At 37.5% G+C, this 24,521-nt stretch overlaps 1 protein-coding gene across 1 annotated transcript in view; it reads left to right on the forward strand.

Moving 5' to 3' along the window:
• Positions 1-2,197: 2,197 nt before the first annotated feature.
• Positions 2,198-24,521, forward strand: part of poc1b (POC1 centriolar protein B) — a 47,667-nt gene continuing 25,343 nt past the window's right edge. The window contains exons 1-10 of the mRNA XM_088923557.1: positions 2,198-2,305; positions 3,606-3,690; positions 5,729-5,900; positions 6,607-6,786; positions 8,386-8,493; positions 9,005-9,123; positions 9,947-10,080; positions 10,981-11,049; positions 14,005-14,157; positions 14,624-14,701. Coding sequence (XP_088779683.1) covers positions 2,291-2,305; positions 3,606-3,690; positions 5,729-5,900; positions 6,607-6,786; positions 8,386-8,493; positions 9,005-9,123; positions 9,947-10,080; positions 10,981-11,049; positions 14,005-14,157; positions 14,624-14,701 — 1,113 coding nt within the window. The 5' untranslated portion in view covers positions 2,198-2,290. The remainder of the gene's footprint in view (positions 2,306-3,605; positions 3,691-5,728; positions 5,901-6,606; positions 6,787-8,385; positions 8,494-9,004; positions 9,124-9,946; positions 10,081-10,980; positions 11,050-14,004; positions 14,158-14,623; positions 14,702-24,521) is intronic.

Consider the following 24,521-nt stretch of genomic DNA (forward strand, 5'->3'; position numbering starts at 1 on the left):
ATGAAGTTAAGACAGCCGTCATTGGTCACGAAGGCAGTGATCTTCTTGCCGTTCTTGATAAGCTGGACTTGATAAGCCTCAACACCCACTTTCTCCAGGACGATGCCTTTAGCGTGGGAAGCCCCACCAAAGGGGTTGGCCTTCAGGGCAGTGCCCAGGTGAGCCTTTTTGTACTGCTTATCGTGCCATTTCTGCTCACGGCGGTGATTGCGCAGCTTTCTGGCTGTACGAAGTCTTAGCTAAAAGGCTCAGACCCATGAGAGAGAGCAATGTAAAAATGCTGTTGGAGCCTTTGAATGACTATAAAGGGGTATTTCATAGGATTGAGACAAGATTAGCAAGATGGATATTAGATTTTAACGGAGTACACTGAGGCGGTTTTTAGACAACTACTCGGGCTAGGGATATCTGTTTATTGATTTGTAAGAAATGGGTTTCACATGCTCCTTGTATTTTCTGTTCCTTCATTCTTTACAGGGACTTATGTTTAGCACCGTTTGTTAAGTATATGAAATTGTAAGTCTTATACTAATTATTGTCGTAATGTAGTTCTCAGTGAGGGCTGAGAGATGACCTGCGCAGCCTGTGAGCGTCTTATTTCTGCACGCGCTGCGTGGTGAGTTGTTTAAACTTCAACTGTAATGTCATTTATTTATTTTTATTGTTCAGTGTAGATGCGTTTCTGTAACGGTCAAATGGAATGTAAAAAACTGTAAAACTAAACATGTTTTCTTTGTTTTCCCCTCTGCGTGAAAGAACCACTGCCGTATTTTGTGTATATATAAAAATATCGTTATATGTAATTTCTTTTGTTTTTTATTTTTAATTTTTTAAACTAAGATCAGATCAGACCACATACTCACCTAGAAATAAAGAACCCCAAAATTATATTTGTGTCCTGTGCTAATTATTCTTTGCCAGGCTACATATTGAAGCTCCGAGGCAGACGCTGTCAAAGAGTAGAGCTTTGCATATTTGCCAGAAACTCAGACGGAATTCCTGAAAGTATGAAACCGTGTTATTTCTAATTAGGAAGTGTTACTGATCTAATTATGTAATTATCCAGAAAAATATACACTTCTATCCAAGTCTGACATTTCTGTGAGTCTTTAGACTCTGGTCCATTGAAACAAGTGTGTCTTTTAAATCATAACCTCACTGTGCTTTTAATAATTAGAAATTATTAAATACATTCCATTTAATCAAAAATGACTGGAGGTACATTGCCAGATAAAGTTAAAATATTAAACCAGACAATACTGCAGACATATAGGAGCTCTTTAATTAACTTTATCATACTAAGCGACATCTGTGCTATACCAGCACATTTCTGTGCTACATGTCAGCACAAAAGATAGAAACTGCACTGCTAAAAGTGCGCTTCACAAAAAATATAAGTTCCTTTACCACCCCCCTTGTGAACTTCAGAAAAGGGAAAAATAGAGATCTGTGGGTGTCTAAAGTGACTGCAATTTGAACGAAGATCAAGAAATTTTGCATATTTAAAATATGAATCATAGCTCCCCACTGAATCCTACCTGCTTTAAAAGTCAGATTGTATATTATTCTGTCAGGTCGAGAGCCGCAGTAAAGCAAAGCACTTTAACTACTCCCACAGGCGCGCTCCACTGTATTTACCAGGTTAATAGAAGCAAATTTGCAGTTCCTTTTGCATTGATAAAATACAGCGGGGCCATTAGTCTGTTTTGAACAGGAGCTGTCAATCGGTTATTTCGGAATGTTTTTTTTTCTTTTTTAAGAATAATTATTGATATTGTTCATGCAATAAAGGTACAAAATGAACTTATATATATTCAAATTATAGACACACTGAACAAAAGTAAAACGTTTTTTTTTCCCCCAACTAGGAAGCGTAACGCAGGCGAATACAATCTTATCTGTAGCTGCTGTCCTGTACTATTACTACTACCCGAGGACCGATCGATTACATCTGCAATCGTGTGGCTACAAGCGATGTTAAATATATTTCCCGTAAAGTTTTATGATACTTGCTTACATTTTACGTACAAATAACAATTTCCAGAGAATTGTTGCACAAATCGTTGATATTTCACAAGAAATTTAAACCAAGAGAAATAAAGAAATCTAGATATGCACATTAACTTTGCAAAGATTCCTCGGTACTCTGCTGTCAGGGTCTGTGTCTCAAGCCGAAGGGTTTGACACAGAGGAAAAGGCTGGTAGAAACGATGGGGGATTTCCGATTGTTTTTCAAATAAAAACTGTGCTTTCGCAGAGTACAAAAAGTTCATTGAGAGACCAATTTCACATGGCATCTGTGTTGGTAAGAAATTATGTGCTTTGACAAGCATGTTTTTGGCCATTTTATTATTTCCTTTTTGGAGGTAAAAATGTACCTTCTTGCAATCTAAAGAGCAATTTATTGCTCACTCCTGTAATGGAAACACAGATATACAGTATAGTTAAATTGTTATGTAAAACAGACTTCAGACAATTTCTGTGCTGTTGTTGCACTTGTGCAAACGGTTGCGCTACTGTGCACAACGAGACTTAAATAAGGATTTTAAATTTGCACCACTACCGATAGTGTAAATCATATAGTATAGTAACGTTTCCCGTTATCCAACCTCACACAAATATTAAAAATGACACCATGTATACTAAAATGTAATGTGCGGCTATTTTGTGTTTTAAGATAGTAATAAACGTGGCGCCTAACCAAAAAAGGCTAACCAGGGGGCGTTTTAAACTTTTGCTGTTTGTATTTAAATTTCACTGTTGCAGTGTTGATCGAGCAAGTTCAAGTAGAAGTAGGAAATAGGATGCATCTATCAAGTTGTAACAACATTTTCGTTTTCCCAAAACAGGATATACCTTTTCGATAATTGTATTGGCTCGAATTCATGTATTTATTTAGTGCATTGAAAGTGCAGCAAGCACAATAATAGGTAATCTTCAGAAATAAATAAATTAATCACACCAGTCTACAGTCGTTTCTGAGCTAATAAAACCCCGGAAAGCAAAACTTACCAATGGTTTAATCGATAACCATTTCTACTCGAACTTACTGTTTATACACTACACTCATTTTTCATCGAAATTCCTTCCTTATATACGTACACTTACACACTTATCTTCCGCTTTGATCATATACCTGTGTGTAGAGTGGCCAATATGAGTATTAGGGCATGCCAAAGCGGTGGTTGTCACAATGTGTTGTGATATGTAATGATATTATTTGTTATGAAACGTGAAGGCTCGAATTCCTTTTATTTCCACATGGAATGTTTCCTTTTGTAAAAGGAAGAACAACTAAACTACATTTAAATGACAACTCTATTACAGTTTTCTATTTAAAAAAAAAGTAGGTCCCTTTATTTAAGTGTGAGCTCCCGTTGTTTTTTTTACATTTTGAAAAAAAAAATACAATACTGGATTTCTCTCTTACCGCAGCTTTGCCTTTTACTCCTTTTAGATTGTTCCAACTTCTTATGCAATATAGTTTTTATAAATGTTTAAGAGATGTAATTTGATTAAGTAGATTGTCAAAGCTCCTTTTATGAACATCCCAGTAAAAAAAAATTAAAGCTTTTTTGCTTTTCTTAAACCTGTTCTCGTTATAGGAGGATCCTACTCTTGAACGTCATTTCAAAGGTCACAAAGATGCAGTTACTTGTGCAGATTTTAGTCCCAGTAACAAACAGTTGGGTAAGCCTAGTTTTCTGTAATTATAGTGTTCTCCACATACTTTGCTACAAGAACTTTACCGTGTTCCATCAGTAGTTTAAAGAAAATTCTAATAAAGGTTTAAGTAGTATAATTTACTGTAGATTGTCAATTTATTTACTTTTCATTGATTCACTTAGCTACACTATAATATTATTTACAACTCTGAAGAGGAGTTGGCTTTAATGAATATTCGTCTACTCAGGTGGTACTTGCTTTGCTTGTGTAAGAATAGCATTGACTGAGGAGATGCACTCTTAGAGAACAGCTGCATGATTTTGCATTGGTTAGCCAGCACTCTGGAAAGAAATGAAAGAAATTAATCCGGTGAGAGAGAAGGAATTCTACTTCTTTATATCTTTTTGTGAGTCGACCAAAGTTTTCCACCAGAATAGAATAGCTATTTTCAAATGATTGCATCCTGTTTATTCTGACTTTACTAGTAATATTTAGGACAAATGCATGTGTAACTCTGTCTAGTTTTTAACACTTTCTTATCTGCTCTGGGATGATTTTCTCTTCTAACTTTTTATGTTGTTCTTTCCTAATTGAAATATTCCAATTATTACAAATTCAGATTTTTTCCCCTCACAATTTTAGGTGAAAATACGGTAATAAGACGATGTTGAGCCTCTCTGTGTTTTCAAACACTCCCATACCTACTGTACAGTATGTCCCCAGCTGCCTTCTTTGTATGTGAAAGTCAAACCTGTACAGAATAATCACTGGCCCAGAATAATCTTATTGATTTATTATTTTCTATTTTCAGAATTCCCTAGACATTTTTTTTCTTTCTGTGCCTTTGAATTTGTAACGGCTTTTTCTTTAGTGCTCTGCGGCAGTCATCTTTCTTGTACAGGAAAGATGAAGAGTATTCACATGGGGTCTCAAAATACCAGCTTGGCAGGCGTTAGTCAAGACAGCAGCACCAGGCAGACAGTTAGGGAATTGGAGGGCAGGGGAATGTGAATACAGCTGAAGTGATAACACTGTGCACTCACAGGCAGCTGGAAAAACAGGGCAATGACTGTTGTGACACAAGTCAATACTCTGGCCAACTTGAGTCCACCCATATGCCCTGGGACTTTGTCAAGTGGGCACCGCTGCTTGTCCAAGCCAGAATTTGTATAGATTTAAACACTTCAGATGGTACACACACAGGGTACCCAGTTGTGTGGCTTTTGTAGTAAAAAAGATGATGCATTACACTTCCTTACTGGTGCCTGTAAAATGCTTTTAAAGGGGAGTCTGTTTCCTGTTGAGGGATACAAAGATAACATGTTAGGGAATATGGAGGATACAGTGAAGAAGAACTAGCAGTATGAGTCTCTATCTGCTTTTCTTCTCATGTTGGCTTGAAACGTTTGAGCTCAGTTTGAACCCCAGTTCTGTTATGTGTGTAAATAATATATGTGCCACTAGTTAAAAACGCTGTGGTGTATGTGTTATTCAGCAACTTATGTTGTCTGTTTTAGTGTAGTGTGGCTGCTGGTGCCTAATTCCTCCCAGGTATTCCTGGGTGCTGCACTAAAGTATATGAGAAGCACTTTGGAATTCTTTGGAATTAAAAGTGCTATTAAAGGCCTTCTTGCTAATATTTGTACTGTGGTGTTGCACAACAGCATGGCAGATAACAGTGCTACTTCACAGCTCTCCGGTCCTGCCTTTGATTCTGGACTGGGATGCCTTCTGCGTGGAGTTTGCATGGTTTTTCCATATTTGTGTAGGTCTTTTCTTCATAGATCTGGTGTCCTCCCACCTTCCAATCACAAACTGGTTAGGTGCCTCTAAATTGACTCTGTATGTCTGCCATTTTGGTGACAACCCAACAGGAGTGCCTCTTGTGTTTAATGCTTTTGATATCAATGCTGGTTTGCTACAACCCTTACCAAAAATTAGCATCATTCTTTAAAATAGTCAATAGATGTATACTGCATTGTGCATTCTATATTATGTTTTGCTCGTTAATTAATTTTGAAAAGCTTTCATTTATATAAATATTTTCTTATCTTCTTTTAAGCTACTGGATCAGCTGACACATTCCTTATGATTTGGAATCTGAAGCCCAAGGCCAGAGCATTCAGATTTTTGGGTCACAAAGATGTTGTTTCCAGTGTCCAGTTCTCTCCATCTGGCAGCCTGGTGGCTTCTGGGTCTCGGGACAGAACGGTACGACTGTGGACACCCAGCATGTGAGTAAAGAAGAGGTGCCTCTCGATTTAAGAAAATAATGCAGTAGCTCACCATAGTGATGCATGTAAAACAAAAAAAAATTAACTGAAGTTAGATGTAAAAACACTTAAAATATGTACAGGGCTGTTCTGTGCAACATCCACAGTTAAGGCACTTTAAGCAAATGGACCCTAGAAAGCATGCAAACTCTATTTGGGCCGAACTATCTACAGTACCTAGCTGGTCTTGCCAAAGCATTGTTTTCTTCGAATCTTGTCAGATTCAGTCACAGAAGTTGGGAATGTAAAAAATTAGATAAAAAACATTAATCATTAAGTGCAAGAGAACTTCTTATACAGAAGTGGTAGTATTTTACCTCTCTGTTTTTAAGTTCCCATTCCATTCATGCGCTAATAATTGGTTGGATCCAATGATTAAGACTTTAGCTCATCTCCTTATGATGATGTCCTAACATTAAGCAGGCATCTATTTTCTTGGTCATTCCAAGTCTTAACCTTTAATGTCATGTTATGTATAACTTTGGTGCCTGTTAAGATTGTTTTTAAACTATATTAAATTTAAAATGAATTTATTTGTTTAGCCTTCCTAAATGTAAAGTGCTTGCCATAAAATATGCTGTATTAAATAGATTGTTATTATATCCTTACACCTAAGATGAATGATGGAGGTTTTGCATGAAATTAGATCACTTTTATTTTCTTCCAGCAAAGGGGAGTCGACAGTGTTCACAGCTCATACAGCTACGGTGCGCAGTGTCAGCTTCTCACAGGATGGACAGAAACTGGTTACTGCTTCTGATGACAAATCGCTAAAAGTGTGGAGTGTTCATCGCCAGCGTTTCTTGTTCTCTCTGAACCAGCACACCAATTGGGTTCGTTGTGCCAGGTGAGAAGCTTGATATCAGTTTTCACTTATTTCACTATTTTATGCTAAAAATTCTGAAATTATTTAGAAGTGAATCTACAGTAAGAGGGTATATTCAGTGTCTACTTGTATAAAATTTAAAGCTGAGAACTCTTATACTCATCATTTGAGATATTTATAAAAGTACCATAAATGTCCTTATGACAATATGGTCCTTTTATTTAAGCTTAAGCTTTCAAAGTTGATATGCTGACTGACCTGTTTTTAAAAAAGTATTTTCCATTGAATAGGTTTGATGTGTTTTAATTATTTTTTTTTAAACAAAAAGCAGTAGTGGGCAGAGTGGTGGTGCAGTGGTTAGCATTGCTGTCTTGTAGCACTGGGGCCAGGATTCTGTGTAGAGTTTGTATGTTCTTCCTGTGTTAGCATGGGTTTCCAAAGACATACTGGTAGGTTATTTGGCTTCTGTAAAACTGGTGTGTCAGTGTCAGTGTCAGTGTCAGTGTCAGTGTGCGCTGGCACCCTTTCCAGGGTGTATTCTGCCTTGCGCCCATTGCTTGCCAAGATGGGTTCTAGCTCCCTTGCAATCCTGAATTGGATAAAGAGGTTAGAAAATTGATGTATAAAAAAAATTAATAAAAACAAAATAACCCTTCCTGTCCCCTGATTCTCTCCTTTCAATCTTTCCATACAATAGCAATCCACACTTTAAGATGTAAACAAAACTTAATCAAAAAGCCAGATTACATTTGCAACAATGATAGAGGTAGAAATTATGTAAAAATCTATACAACGTATAATAATATTTGAACTTACTTTAAGACAATTGCTGACTCTCATAATCTGATTGTCTGTATCTTGGCACGGTAGGTATGGGCTGTGGAAAGTTCCAGAAATAATATGTCCAAAAATGAAAAGGCCAAATGACATCAAGTGTCAGCCAACAGTCTGCTGTCGTTTTTTGGCAGCCATAGTACCTGCTATTCATATTCTTTTTTGCAAAATAGGCAGTTTCAAAAATAAATTATTATTCAATAAAACAATGGTAGTGAACAGGCGATAGGTTTCTGAAAAGATGCAGAACCAAGTGGCTGCTCATCCAACGATTCACTCCCCCAGTTTGGCTGGTATCAGTGAACTACTAGTGCCATAAATGTTATCCATTTTATTGTTTATTTGTGAATGGCAGTTTCAAAATGATTTTTTTTATTTAAATGGAATAAAGAAATGTCATGGAGAAAATTGACAAAATATGATATTTTCAAGGTGTTATAGAGAGTGAATAACAGACAGAATCAGTCATCAAGTTTCAGTCAATATGACAGATTCACTTGTTCTTTTGATTGATTGACAGGCTTTTTTCTCCTGTTCCTTGTCATGAATAAATACATTTTAGACAGGTCTACGGTCAAACCTCAACCGGTATCTTGCATTTTCTTGTCTATGACGTTTGTCTAGTAGGGATTTTGACCCACCTGACTCAAAAACAAGTTATTGCACCCAACACAGAACTAATATGTGTTATAAAAGTTCAGCTACACTCCAATTATTATCCTTATGTTGGTTTCAACAGTATTGCAGCAAAGAGTTTTTGTTATGCCAGTATGTCTTTCCTTTGAGGTTTTCACCAGACGGAAGGCTCATTGTCTCCTGTGGCGATGACCGGTCTGTACGGCTGTGGGACACAACAAGCCGACAGTGCGTCAACACCTTCACAGACTATGGAGGGTAGGTTGTGGAACATTACAGTGTGAACAATATGGTAACTCCATATCAAGGTTTTCTTTTTTCAGATGCAACACTATTTTATTGGTTTCATAAAGGGTTACATGACAAACAAACTTAAGTTAACATTCTATGGGCATGGTCTGCTTGAATTCCAGTGGGTATTATTTATTTAACTCTGCAAAACATTACTGGTAAAGGAATTCTTTTTTTAGTTTATGTTTTAGAACTTGACTTGTTCAGATGATCTTGCATAATCCTAGCCACATTGGTCATTGTTTCTAAGCTGATCCATTTTTAATTTTTGTTGTATGCGTACATTACATAAAAAGAAGTTTTATCTCACGACATGAGTTTGGTGGATGTTCTCAACTTTGCTCTTACTGAAATGGTTCAAAGGATTGAGTCAAGAAGTAATTCTTGCAGCTAACCGATCGCTATCCAAGAGTGAAATTGTGTAAGTTGTGCAGGAAGTTTGTTTTAGCTAATTACTATATTCTAAATATTTATGTAGGTCTGCTGTAACTTTCGTGGACTTCAACTCCAGTGGAACCTGCATAGCCTCTTCGGGTGCAGATAACACCTTGAAGATATGGGATATACGGACAAACAAACTATTGCAGCATTACCAAAGTAAGGATTGATTTTAAACACGTGTACAAAAGTGGTTAAAGTGACAGACAGAAATGAAAAATTCTGTTCTGAAATACAAATCCAATTAAAAAAAATGTATGCTCGTTTCTAATTTGTTACATTTTTGTAATTGTTTTACTGCCATACAGGATAGAGATCAAACAGAACTTTTCTTTATGTTGAGACAAAGCAAGTTATTTTTATTTAAAAAAGAGTTTAAGGAAGTTATCATTATTAAAGTTATTTTTTTAATTGAATTTGAATTTGGAATTGCCATTTTTGTCTATATATATTCACAATTTGGAATCGTTAGTAGGATCTGCAACTCATCATTTGGCTACATAGGGTAAAAGCAGACCTGTAGGCACGCTCCTCCTACACACCCGTGTATCGGAGCCTTTTATCTGAAGCAAGCTCCACAGTATGTTCCTGGAGAGGAGAGATAGCACACTGGAGTAACAGTGTACCTCTCCAAAACATTATTGCAAGTTAGCTGGCATCGAGCGAATCCCAGGAGTTTGCATTTAGATGAAAGCCAAGAAGCCTAATGGCCAATCTACTCCTGCAGCTCTCATCTAGTGGTGCTATACTGCTTGGGAAATCCCAGTCACATTCAGTTTGTAACATGGCTCAGGTTAGTGTTGAACGTGGAGACATCTGGGCTAAATCTGTATTCTTACTTATTTTTTTAATGCAGATGTTGGCTATCTTGAAACAACATGAAACTACAATCATGTTCTTCAGTAATGAAGTGATGCTCAGTATAGGAAAAAAAAAGAGTCGTAGCAAGTTATATTGTTTGTGCTTATTTGATTTACGGCAGTTCACAGTGCTGGGATCAATTGCTTTTCCTTCCATCCTTCTGGTAACTACCTCATCACCGCATCTAGTGACAGCACTGTGAAGATTGTGGATCTTCTGGAAGGAAGACTCATTTACACCCTGCATGGACATCAGGTTGGAAGAGCCAATCATTACCTCACAGATATCAAATAACGAAAAGGTGTTTTATTCTGTATAAAAGACTCCAGGTAAAAAAATTCAGATTGTTCAGAATGAAACATTAGATATACTTTTAAGAGAATTGTTGTAGATAAATCACAACAAGCAGAGCTAGTTTGCCCTACTTGCAGAGTTAATTTTTTAAGTGCATGCTGTGGTACGATGGTTTTGAGGGAACTGTTTAACATCCTACTTGCCACTAGAGACCGTTAAGGGCCTCTATGATTGTAAATAGACACACTGGGATTAATTAAGAGATTCACATGCATAAGCAGGTCTAAAGTTGGCATCAGCCATGATGTGTGTTCTTTTCTTTGTCCATGAAAACATACATATCCACAAATGTGCTGCTTTCTGTTTGTAAGAAATTAGGGCTCTAGATTTAATGTTCAGGAAAACTATTTTAACAGAGAATCGATTTTGAAAATGCCAAATAGCTATTAGTGCAGTTACTGATTCAGTTTTCCCTGTATAAGAAATTCCACCATGCTTAAGAAAGGTGCTTAACTTGAACATAAAGTCTTTTAGATTTCTCTGTATGGAGCGGAGCGGTTGCTCTGTGGCTAAGGATCTGCACCTGTGGCTGGAAGGTTGCCGGTTCAAATCCTGCAGCCAGCAGAGGAATCCTACTCCGTTTGGCCCCTGAGCAAGGCCCTTAACCCCAACTGCTACAGGGGTGCTGTACAATGGCTGACCCTGCGCTCTGACCCCAAGCTTCTCTCTCCCTGTCTGTGTGTCTAATGGAGAGCAAGCTGGGGTATCCGAAAAGACGAATTCCTAATGCAAGAAATAATATAGGGCTGATAAAGTGATGATGTTATGTTATGTATGAACATTTTTTTCTTTTTGACATAGGGGCCCATTCTAGCTGTAGCCTTTTCTCGTGGAGGGGACTACTTTGCTTCTGGTGGCACTGATTCTCAGGTTTGTTGAATTACTTTTTTGTCATGAGGTAAAACAGTTGCCTCAGGGATGAAAACCCTCATTACAATGAGGCTGCACTGTATTTAATTAACGTCTCCCTACATTCAGAGGAAAAGTTACATACGCTGCCAATTAGAGATTGACTAACCAATAAGTGTGTAATTATTGTAATAAATAAAATCTCTTGTTTAAATCCCCTCCCCTGGTATGTACCTCTATGTAAATTTGCAAAAGTCCCATTCACTTCAGCTCAAGGAAAACCAGAGTCATATGCATGAGCTGTCTGAGACTGGCTGTCAAGCTGACTGCTTATTTATGCACTGCAGATCCAAAATAGAAAAGCTGGAGCTGCTATACACACTATCCAACCACACTTATCAGTCAGGAGTGAGCCTTTTCCATTCTTAACAGTTCTTCAAATTTCATTAGTTTTCTTTTTGTCTTTGCAAAAATTCCATTTTAACTTTGAATGTGGGTACCATTATTCCACTGGCAAAGAAAAATACTGCGACCTGTTTTAATGATTACAGACCGGTAGCGCTCACATCCACCATAATGAAATGCTTTGAAAGGCTGGTCATGAGGCACATTAACACAATGGTACCTGAATGCTTAGACCCCCTGCAGTCTGCATACCGGCTTAACAGGTCCACTGACAGCGCTATTTCCCTGGCTCTTCACACTGTCTTGGCTCTTGGATGATAAAGACACGTACGTCAAAATGCTATTTATTGATAACAGCTCTGCATTTAACACATAGCTCCTTCCAGACTAGTCAGGAAGCTTAATGACCTGGGCATCCACACCTCTCTATGCGGGTGGATTATGGATTACCTGACTGGCAGACTACAGACTGTGAGGGTAGATGGAAAGCTTTCTTCCACGCTGACCATCAATAGCCGTCAGGGCTGTGTGCTTAGCCCCCTGCTGTTCTCCTTGTTCACCCATAATTGTGTGGCCAGACACAGCTCCAATTCCATCTACAAATATGCTGATGACACTACCATCATTGGCCAAAACACTGCTAACGATGACACAGCCTACAGGGATGAGTCAAGAACCTGGTGGAGTGGTGCCTTGACAATAATCTCTCCCTCAATGTCAGCAAAACCAAGGAGCTGGTCATTGATTTTAGAAAGCAGGGTGGGGACCACATCCCTATTCACATCAATGGGGTGGCTGTTGAGTTCCTGGGTACCTTCATCGTTAATGATTTAACATGGTCACAGCATGTAACTGGAGCTACAGAGAAGGCACAACAGCGTCTTTACTTCCTCAGACAGTTGAAAAAATTTGGTCTGTCTTCAACTGTCCTTATCATGTTTTACAGGTGTGCTATTGAGAGTGTGCTCACATTAGAGGTCTGCACGGGCATGAAATTGAAGCCTGTACCCGAGACCTTAAGACTCGACCCGACCAAGCCCGATTGGTACTGCCAAATTTGAAACCCGAACCCGAAATCAGTCACTCTCTTTTCCTCTCAGAGCGAGAGAACACACGCACACACGGAGACGAATTGTCACAGACACGGTTTTACAGTGCTTTGCTTGGCTGCTATGCGCTTGAGTTGATAGACAGAAAATGCCGTGCACTGAGAAAAACGTATATTTTATAAATCTGTAATACTTTTGAAAGTGGGGAAGGGCCTACTAAAAAGCTAGCGCTATAAGCAAAGTGAATATGCGCGCAGGCATTACTGGTTCCAGCTACCTTCCGTGTCATAACATCATGCAAGCCAAGACACCAGCACACATTATTATTATACATTTTTGTGGAGTTGATGATCCTTCCTGGCAATAATTATACTGCAATAGGCTGTACTTTATTTCCATATGGGATAATAAACAGCAGCCTACCTGAGCACAGCACAGCAGAGTATAATAAACCATTTGTCTATTGGAAGTCAAAATAGCATTGCAAGCCCTACACCATTATACCGTGACCAGTGAGCTTTTTATCTTTTGTTACCACAAGGTCATAATGTTTCCATAACGAAGCTGTCCCCAACTCATTTGGCATGTTGAAAAGTTCTCCCTTTTTGAGTTTTCGTTTTATTTCATCCATTGTGAACAGTTAGCTAGGTAGGCTCTGTTACACACACACACATACAAATTTTTCTGCTAAAAATGAATTTAAAACATAAAATAATAATAATTCATTTTCACTTATTAGAAAACAAACCCGAACCTGGCCCGAGCCCGCAGTTGGAAGAGAATAATTTGTCGGGTAGCAGACCTCTAGCTCCCATTTGGTATTACAGTGTGGTTTGACAGCAGCTTGTTGTCTGACCGGAAGGCGTTACAGGGGTGATCAGGTCAGCCCAGTCCATCACTGGAGTACAGCTCCCGTCTATTTCAGAGATTTTTACAACTCGCTATCTCAGGAAGGCTGGAAGTATCGCTAAGGATACCAGTCATCCTGGTTTCTCATTTTTCTCCCCCCTTCCCTCTGAGTCATTTATATACAGTCATTCTACCTGTATATAAAATTGTCAGTTTGTTTGTCAGTCTGGTCTGAAGCACTCAGGTTTGTAGTAACCTGGTCATGATCATTATCGTTAATTAATCATTAATGATCATTACTATCATTATTATCATGATCAAAAGAAATCTGTGACAGTCTTAAAGAAATAGTTGTTGCATATTAGCCTGGGAACGGTTACAAAGCCATTTCCGAACAATATGAAGTCCATGATTCCACCATGAGGTAGGAAAGAGAATCTACAAAATGAGAAAATTCCAAGAAAAACATTGCTGCACAGGCTAAGTTTGCAAAACAGTACTTGAATGAAACTCAAGACAGTGAGGACTAAGAAGAGGTCAAAGATGTGTAAATAAGTTGAACATCAAACTCTTAAAGGAGATGTACTTACGTTTCACAACCCCTGTATATTAAAAAAATATATACCTGTAAAAGCGTTGTTGTTTTTTTTCCCCTGGCAATTATTGCCCACAGGTTCTGGTGTGGAAAACGAACTTTGATGCGTTTAACTACAAGGACGTTCTAAAGCACAACAGAAGCCGTGTCAACCCAGACCCGCCTCCACACCTGACGAACATCTACCCCAGGTCGCCCCACTCCCATACCGTGCCTCCTTCATCCATCCAGGTGCACAACTCGCCCCGATTCCTCTGCTGCACTTACTCAGCGTTTGAATAAAGAACTCTGTGTGCCTAATTCAATAAGAAAGAAATTCAATACTGTTTTCACATTGAATTCTCAGGGGTCTTCATCCACAAGACTGCACTGATTGGTTCTTCTTAATGTCGGGGAGAATTGTTAATATATTTCTTTTGGTCTAGTCAGAAAAAGGAGATTGTGTGACATTTACGGAAAGTGCTGTTTAGTGTACAATGAAAAGCTTTTCTGATTTTAGTGGAATTACATCGAAGTGATTATGAAATTACATACATGAACACTCAGTTGCCTTCTGTCATTTCTCAAGTATGTCACCCTAATTACCAAGCTTACGAGAAGACCTTGAGAAAACATAAAATAATTAAAACTGCTGGTCTGAAGCTTTTGCATACATTTTCGTCTTCTATAATTTGCTTTTCTTCTCTTTCTTATATAGGTCAATCCTTCTGTGGCAGATACACAGACTGTAGATCCACATGTTGTTGAAATAGGACAATCTCTTTATCCAAAGATGGTAAGTTCAAACATTTGTATTTTGTGACACAAATATGATGTTGCCGTGCACTATTTTAAGATGTACTCTTCTTTAAATATTTTAGTGGTAGTATTAGTTATTTTAGATTTGAGAAAATGTGTGTTGTTATATTTATTTGTTACATTTATTTATTCAGAATAAATGTAGAAATGTATTTATTATTCTTGTTACGGAGATCTGACTTTATTCTTAAATTTATAAAAGTCTTTCTTAACTGCTTCAATTAATTTGGTTAAAAAAAGAAATCTAAGGTACTTTGCAATTTTGCCAACTCACCAACTTCTGCCTATTTCTAACATTGACCTTATTGTTAGGCAGTATTGACCATCTATGATGATCTGTGAAGAGTTACTGCTTAGGACAAAATGGGGTGCCCTCAAAAGCAGTTTCTGATGTGCTGGTGTAGGATTAGTAACAGTTAATGAGTAGTGCAAAACCTTAGTTGGATTAATAAATACAAAGTACAAGACCTGGATGCCATTAGAAATTAATTAGTGGTGACTAACATCTCATTTTTCCTCTTTGTTTTCATATACTGTCATGTTTGGAAAATGTGGTCTTCCTGAGCACAGTATGGGTTGATTTAGGAAAATATAAGGAAGTATGCATGTTTCCAAAAAAACACAGAAAGCCATACTGCTGCTTAGTTGTAATTCTGCTGTTTTACTGAAAAATATAAGAAACAACAGCAGAGGGCGGCACAATCCTTAAAGTTTTAGTTTTATGATGCATAAACTCACCTGAAGAATTCTCCACAGCTGTGGAACAACTGTTTTTCTTCTTTCTTTCCTTTCAGCCCGGAATTAGGTTCCATATGTGACTTTGCAGCTTGTACACGAACATGACTCCTGATTTGAACCTATGAATGTTTGGTCAATTGCAGGTTTTTGTGCTGACTGTATCCGTCTCTGCTGTCTGAGTGACTAGTATTTGTGGTTGATGTAAAAGCCCAAAAGTAAAAGTATAGTTGTGCTAGGAATTATTGGTACATTTAAAATGGTGTGTAGAATGTGGTCAAAAGCATCTCCAAACTAATATACTATGTTGAGGAATGTAAGGTGTTTTATTGAGACATTGAAAAGATCTTCAAATGAGAAATATCTAGGAATGATTTTGTGAAACGGCTTTAGTGCTTTTGTGGTCTAAATTTGTGATCCAGAGGAAAGAGCCAAGTTAAAAGTTTAAGACCCAAGGGATTGTTCTGTTTATATGAAAAATGTTTTAAAAATATTTAACTGGCCTATGCACTAGCTCCTTGATTAGTTGTCTGTGTTTGGTTGGTTTCCTTTTCCTCAGTAGGTGGCAGTATATACCAGAGGTCTGACAGTACGTCCTTTAGATTGTTAATCTAAAATGTAGAACATAGTCCATGTACTTTTATCACTAAAAATGTATGAAGCCAGTGTTACATTGGCAGTCAAAAAGATAAATGAAATGACAGATTTATATGCCTTTTATGGTTGAGTTAAATTTAGCTTGTACTTTTTGATGTTTTTTGCTCATGCAGTACTTTCCTGCTGTAACATGAGTGTTGAGGTCCCTGGCTGAGAGACCTTAATACATTGTCTTAATATTTTTTGTGTTATTGTGAGTAGTTATACCTTTGTCTCTGGAATTATTTAAAATGCCTATAATCCAAATTAGTAGACTATATGTAATAAAAACCACTATTCTACCAGCTAATTAATATATCACTTCAATTGTATATTTTTTAAATTAACTTTATGAATTCAAATATGGAATGCAAGGACATTTGGGTTCTGTGTTGGGGTTTATAAAGTTTACAATATAAGACATTTTTATAATACATAACCAGTTTGAAACTAGCCAAGGACATACTGCTTTTATACTTTAGTACTTTAGCCAATGCAAGCTCACTTTTTTAATATACGTTGTGTGTACACTTATTCCAAAAGGAGAGTTTTAATCCAATGGTTGCCACAACATTACAGTGCAGATAAATAGTGTATTTAAAAGCATGACATTAATATTAAAATACATTGTTCTTCTACTTGCCATTCAGTTCCAGTTTGTAATACATACTGTAACATTAATAAAGCAATTCCAGATTACAGTAAAAACCCTCTTAATCTGTAGCACATAAAATTCATTCTCTATTATCCACTATTACACCATCCGGGATTTGACTGATCCTTGAGGGAAGCTGTTCCTAATTCAGATTAGTAGGTTTTAGAAGTAGTTCCAGTAAATACCTGTGTGTCTTCATATGCAGGCCTTACAATCAACACAGTAATAGGGCAGTGCATAGCAGTTGTTATTCCACGGTGCACTGTAAGTCCTTATACCAGAACACATAGCCAAAAGCCTGATGTGCTTCTGGAAGCACCTTTTTGGTAAAACAAGGAAAATGTAAGAAAAAATAGAAACACAAAGAGGCCACTTGGCCTTGAATGAAACCGTGGAGTGTATTTGGTCTTGGTTTTAAATGTTCTTTTAGGCTGTCAGTATAGGACAGAGGTAGGGAATTCCATTTCCACCACAGACCTAAATCAGTCACAGGCAAAAAAACATGCATATGCATATCATCACAATCTATACAAATTCAATTCATTTACATTTTTTAGAAAGCAAGGAACAGTGACGTTGAATTCTCTTGTTTGTAATGTGATGAATGAGACTGTTCTCTTCTAGCTGAGTCTTGCTAGATCTGCCAAGGCTGAAAATGCAGCTACTATAGATCATCAGTTATTACCTGATGGACAATAATTTCTGGCGGTCACAGCCAGTCCTGTGAAAGAAGCGTGCAAATATGGCATTCACTGGAAAACCGCTCAAAAGGCGGCGTGAATCCAGCGATGGGACATCACATCAGGGAAACATGAGAATACGCAGGCATGCTGTGTTGGAATTAATGTATTGACCCCACGTAACAACTTCAACAATGAAAGTAAATATTCTGATTGCCTTTGTTATTGCTTCCCCATTGGCTAGAATGCATAAATGATAATATTTCAATAAACGTCCGAGTCTTTTCCTTGTGTAGCTTTTTTAAGCCCAGTGTTTCCTATTTTCTGTTAGCAATTAATGTTTCTGTTACCGGCATGAAACATTCTTCACTTGTCTACATTACGTGTTATTTGCTAGGTGTTTGCCCCATCTTTAATTTTTCCTACATGGTTGCAATTGGCTTTGCTGTGCATTACAAATGGCACCACAATGTAGATCATTAATATATATGCATATTAAGAAAAGCAGTGGTTTTAATACAGATCTCTCTAGTTCTCCACTAAGTACATCACCCCAGCTTGAGCATTCACTCTATCTGTACCAATTACTATTTTCTGTGTTTACTACTTTACTATTATTATTTTCTGTATCGTTTTCTAAAAATTACCTATTTTCAATCCAAAGACATACATTGCCTTGGATGCCTAATGCCTGCAATTTGAGGATTAATATTTGATCATGTTCCTTATAAAAACCTTTGTGAAAATCTAAATATACTTTGTTATATACCCTGTGTCAATTACTGCTGTTCCTTATTCAAACAAGTCTTAAGTTTAAGACATACATTTTCTAATTATCATCTGAATGTTCCCTAGAACTTTATTTCTACAGAGGTTATCCACTAATTTAGGTCTAATTATTGTTTCTGTGCCTTACATGTAATCAAAGTAAAATTTAATGGCGTATGGTCACTTGGTTTTGGTTTGTGTTTGCTTTTGATCAGTTGGCATTTTTCATCAAATGGAATATTACCCTCTGGATGCTAGAAAAGGTATAACTAATAATAACATTGCTTCTTTTCTTAATTAGGCTTTGAAGATTTATCTTCTGTGCTTCTAATACTTCTAACACTTCTTCTCTGCTAATAAAACATAGCTTTTCTCTTTGCTCAGCCTAAGGTATGCTGGCGTTTTCTTCCTTGGTGAGGGAACCCCTAAGGGAAATTTTCATTTAATATGTTACCCACTTGTAATTGTTTCCCATTGTTATCTCTGAGATGCTTTAAATCAAGGTGTACTGTTCTTTTTCTGTGATATTGAAAAAAGCATTTGATTATTTTAGCTTTCATTATAAGATTTTTTTTTACTTCTTGGCCTCATTTATCCTATTTTCGTAAGCTTGCAATGTATTTACTATTTATGTGTACACTGTTCCTTTTTAATAATTTAGCAAGTAATACAACATTGGCAGCTAACACTTAAAAAACATAGGTATGTTTTCTAGAACATCATATCAGTGATGTACTTTTTTATTTTAAAAATCTTATTACACTTTCTAGAAAACACCTTGGTGAATGTTCTCCCACACATTACAAATGAACTCCATTTAATAATCTTCACTGGACCCAGTCTATGACCTCTGATTGTAGCTGTATTTCATGTGATTATTGCAGATTATTACATTATGTTTGTGTTTGTTTTACCACTTAGCATAATGGAACTTTGCATATCTTTTTACAGTGCCCTAATAGTTTTCTGAATGTAAATGATCATGATTGATTTGATCTTGGACATCAGTTAAATACATACAGTAGTCCCACTTTTCTTCTACATTTACAAAAATGATGAGTTCATGAAGTTGTACATACACCATAAGCATGTCTGCATAACTTTCATGACAGGTCATGTGGTGTATGTAAGTTATCCATACCTGCAGTTTTGCAACCTCTGTAAATGATCAGCATTTTTAGAACATAGAGAAATATTAAATTGTTCCCTATTAATCTTGCAGTTCAAGCATCAGCTTGTTGAGATGCCAGATAGAATGGAAATCTTTGGCCCTAAAAGTTTGGGTTTGTATACCAATGATATAATATACAGTCTGTTCCTAAATAATATTTGGAATTTTCCTGTGTATCTGTATGTCCTTCAGATACACAATACAGGAAAAAACATTGCAATCATAGCAATACGGTTCTACAGACACTAGGTTCCAAATCCTGAAATACAGTACAGTTAACATCTTACAAAGGAATGTTACCAGGGAAAGACAGATTTAGTTTTCAGTTATGTAAAATTACGTTAAGCACAGCTTAAAAGAAGTAGAAACATAACATGTTGCAAAGGTTTATTAAGACGTACTGGTTCCTATAACCCTTCATTGCATTCGTAATAATGAAGTGTTTTCCATATATACACTGTGGCACATGACATGCTTTTAATTTAGAATTTAATAATGAACACCATAATTATAGCATGTCTTTCTGGAAAGCATATGGTAGCCTACAATTAGGTTAGAGAAACTAGGATTCTTGTTGAAAGTAGTATATATCTTCTAATGCATTAGTGCAGCATAAATATGCATTATTTGATTTGTTTCGTATCTTCATACAAAATCCTGCTCCAACAGTTCTGCAATCAGCTGATTCCGTGCAGAAAGCAGGAAGGCACGTGCATGAGTGAGCATTAGTGACTTCAGAAAGACAGAGCTTTTCCTATTTATAGATACCTTAGCATGGTGACTTCCTAAAGCATGCTTGCTTCTAGCCTGCTATTCCTCAGCCCAGTGTTACTCTAACAGCTAACCTAGTTTGGTGCAGTTAAAGCCGTAGGCTGTCACATCCTATTACACGAGGTACACAGAAATGTCCGGCTTACACTTACACTGACTCCAGGGCAGTATTTACTTGTCATGAACAAGGGTGGAAATTTACCCTTGAGAACATAGCTATAGTGAAGCTTTTTTTAGTCTTTAACTAGTATTTGACTATCAATTTTACTATTAAATGCTACCTTTTGAGAGTCTCATGTTTTCTCAAATCACATGGAAACCGATATTATTCAGATAAACTAGTAGTGTTAAACGTTGCAGGTATAAGCCAGATGCAGGTTATGAATAATTCCAACTTGTTGCATTTTTGGAATACATATTTATAGGCAGATACTAAGCAAAAGTAACAATAAATACATTGTTGTGATTTTTCATCAGTCTCCGTTCATACAAATAACTGACTGAAAAGAATCAAATGTTTTATAGGAGAAGTTTTATCTTTTTATTTTTTCTCCCAACCTGTAGGGAAATGTAGATTTCAGCATTAAAGGCTGTCATAGCTAATCTTGACAGCTAAGCTAAGCTTATAAAGGATAATTAACTAGCAGAGTATACCGATGACCCATAGACTTTTCTATCCTAAAATTTATATATGACAAAAAGTTTATACTAAAGCTCACTGTACTCTTTAAATACCCCCAAATCTTCATTAATGATGTCAAATACGTATACCTCAAACTAAGGAGGACAATAATGAAATTTCAATTTTTCAAAAATGAATGGATACTTAAGCATCTAAAACATTAGCTTTACAATGCTCTGAGTGTATACAAAGAAGAGACCAGCATTTCTGTTTAGCCTCTAGAACACTGCTGCCAAATGCTTAACCTCTCTGCAGAAGAATATCTGTTACATTTGGGCTTTCCTACCCTGTAGTAGTTCTACAATCAGAACACTTGTATCAGAGATGACTACAAGTGTTGTTGTAATGTGACAGAAATGAACCTGTGCTATCGTGGGTCCAATAACAGCTTTCTTTCTTCATCTGCTTAGGGATGAAAGCTAACAGGAAAACCTTTTTTTACAGGGTACCGTACATCTGTAATCTGTCTAGATAGAGTTATGCACCACAAGAGCAACCATCTCTTCAAGGTGTCACTGGCCATTCAAATTTTTGTGACGTGAAACTGCTGTATGACCTTCAGCAAATGCAATTTTCAGTCTGTAAAATCCTGGTTTTGGAATGGCTTTCCCATTGTGGGGCCCTTTCATGAATGAGGTAGTTTTTGCCTGCCTGTGAGTTGCTTTCTCCATTATAATTCCTGGTATTTTGGGAACCTATTGACAAAGTGAAAGTATAAGGAACATTTAGCAGTAAGTAGTCTCTCTGATGTTTGTTTATTTAATTGCAAGTAACCTATTGATCCAAGCTGATTCGTGAAGAATCCCTGAAAATCACTTGTTGCAACATTGTTAGGCAGTTTGCTCAGCCTTGTATCATTCTTGGTATTAAAACTAGCTCCTGTTTCAGTTCTGAATAAAACACTTAGATTTGATTTTGACCTTAAAAGTGTTCATATTGGTTTTGAACTTGAAGTAATTTGAAGTAATCCATTGAAGATGCACCATGAGGTCACTCACAAGCATTTTTGCCAGCAGCCATATCACCCTGCAACTCACAACTGGCAACTCACTGAAGCTCAGCAGGTGTGAGCCTGGTCAGTACCTGGATGGGAGACCTCCTGGGAAAAACTAAGGTAGCTGCTGGAAGAGGTATTAGTGGGGCCAGCAGGGGTTGCTCTCCCTGCAGTCTGAGTGTGTCCTAATGCTCCAGTATAGTGATGGGGACACTATACTGTAAAAAGGCGCTGTCCTTCGGATGGGAGGTAAAACAGAGGTCCTGACTCTCTGTGGTCATTAAAAATTCCAGGGCGTTTCTCGAAAAGAGTAGGGGTGTAACCCCAGTGTCCTGTCCAAATTTCCCTTTGGCCCTTACCAGTCATGGCCTCCTAATAATCCCCATCTATGAATTGGCTTCATTACTCTGTTCTCCTCCCCACTAATAGCTGATGTGTGGTGAGCGTTCTGGCGCACTATGGCTGCCGTCGCATCATCCAGGTGGATGCTGCACATTGGAGGTGGTGGAGGAGAGTCCCCGTTACCTGTAAAGTGCTTTGACTGGAGTGTCCAGAAAAGTTCTATATAAGTGTAAGCAATTATTATTATTATTGTTTCAAAATGCTGCATATAGAAATAAAATTCCCATCTAATATCCTTTGCTCCCGATTGGAGAGCTTCATTTCTTTTAATCTTTTAACCCAGTGGTTCTCAAACTTTTTGGACCAAGTACCACCCCTAATCCAACCAAAGCATCCAAGTACCACCTACAGTACAAGTCATCATCTCATAGGAAACCCAGTAATTCTCAATGACCAACATGAGTGCGCGTGCACACACACTCACACATACATATAATAAATATTATAATAATAAACTTTGTTTGATATAGCGCCTTTAAAGGTGGCTTCTCAGAGTGTTTCACAGAAAAAAAAACAGTAACAACAACAAATAAAAATAATTAAAAAAGCACCATTTCAGTGAGAGGGGTGAGCCTGTTTAGTCCAGCAAAGCAGATGTGAATTAATTTTTCGAGCCTTGATACAATTCACAACAGAGTCTAATGGATTTTAAATCGTCAGGCATTTTCTTGACGGCAAAGGTCTCACGGTGGAGGTTGCAATGCATCCATTCATTTCTGGAGCAACCTCTCTAATTCGTGCAACTACACCGCTGTGTCGGCTTGTCATTGCTCTAGCACCGTCTGTACAAACTCCGACACATTTTATCCAGTCGAGGCCATTCTCTTCGATAAATTCATTCAGAAGCTGAAATATGCGCGCTCCTGTAGTTCCTGTTGGTAGCGGTTTACAGAACAGAAAGTCCTCACGGGACGTACCCTCAAACTCGTATCTAACGTAAACGAGTAAATTGGCCAAATCGACTACAGACTCATCTAATTGCAGTGAAAAACATCTGCTCATCTTAGCGCGCTCTATCAGCGTACTTTTGATATAATCCTTCATTTCAATAATTCTATGAATGACTGTGTCTTTCAGGGGGGGCAGCAGGTCAAGCTGTTCAGCAGCTTTTTCTCCACACATAATAGTGTGGGGCTTACCTGCTTTAGCAATCCGCAAGCTTGCATTTTTCCGCGTTTCCGTTTTTATTTTTTTTATTTCATGCGCATGGGAGCGAAACACAGAGACGCTCGGTGTATTTTTCTCAAATTAACTTAGATCAGTACTTAAATATTTTTCTGCTATCTATCACGCTGTCCTGTGCTCACAAGATTACCAGCATTCGTAGCACGTATTTCTATGCATTCCTGTGTTTACAACATTGGCATTGTTCCAAAATCACGCACATTCTCCTACCTCCCAATTTGCTGGAGATACAGTAGCTTTTTTTTAAATACAATTGGTCACTTGCGTCTGTAGCACGCATTCCTATAGAGTGGTATAGAATTACAGAGTATCTCTTGTGTCCACTGAAGTATTAGCGCGCACTATTTCGTAGTACGTAGGCTGCGTATTCGACAGGTATTAAAATACAAAATATGAAAACCCGTCCCGATTTTTCAGCGCACACAACACAGTTCCAGGGTCATTTGGCGTACCACCTGGTGGCACTTCGCGTACCACTGCAGGTACGCGTACCACAGTTTGAGAACCACTGTTTTAACCTGTCTGCCATCAGGATGACTCGGGAAGGAGGTGCTTCAAGGAGCCTCCACCTTGTGCACATACTGTAAAGTAATTGCAATCAGTCCTAGTACAAGCCAAGTTATCGTTTACTAACCCTGAGTTAATATCTGTTTATTTGTGAAGGAGTCAAGGCTGTGGCTACTGAGGGTTTTGTTCCACAATATACAGTACCCTACCACTGCAATGCTGTATCAATTGATTTCAACATTTTCCTTGCCAATAGTGTGTTTTTTTATTGGTATTCTGGTGCACTTCTATTTTCTGCTACTGTATTAGAGACAATTGTAGTTTTCCTTCCATTTGGATGCACTTTATCGTTCATTTTATACCATGCCGTCTAACACTGTTCTTGATGAATGAGAAAACCGGTCTTTCATCATTATAAAATGTTCACATTTAGTTTTCTCAGATTTATTGATTGTCCATCTTGTTAAAGAGAGTATGTATAAATAATTCTGACGCAGCTACCCACCTGAACTACATGTGTATAAATAATAATGATTACAGTCTTTCAAAGATAAATTCATCTTTAAGAGCTATTTTAAGAGCTCTTTTTCTTTAATTTTTATATGAATGTA

This window comes from Atractosteus spatula, chromosome 8, assembly GCF_055471065.1.
Source record: "Atractosteus spatula isolate fAtrSpa1 chromosome 8, fAtrSpa1.hap1, whole genome shotgun sequence".
NCBI classification, from domain to species: Eukaryota; Metazoa; Chordata; class Actinopteri; order Semionotiformes; family Lepisosteidae; genus Atractosteus; species Atractosteus spatula.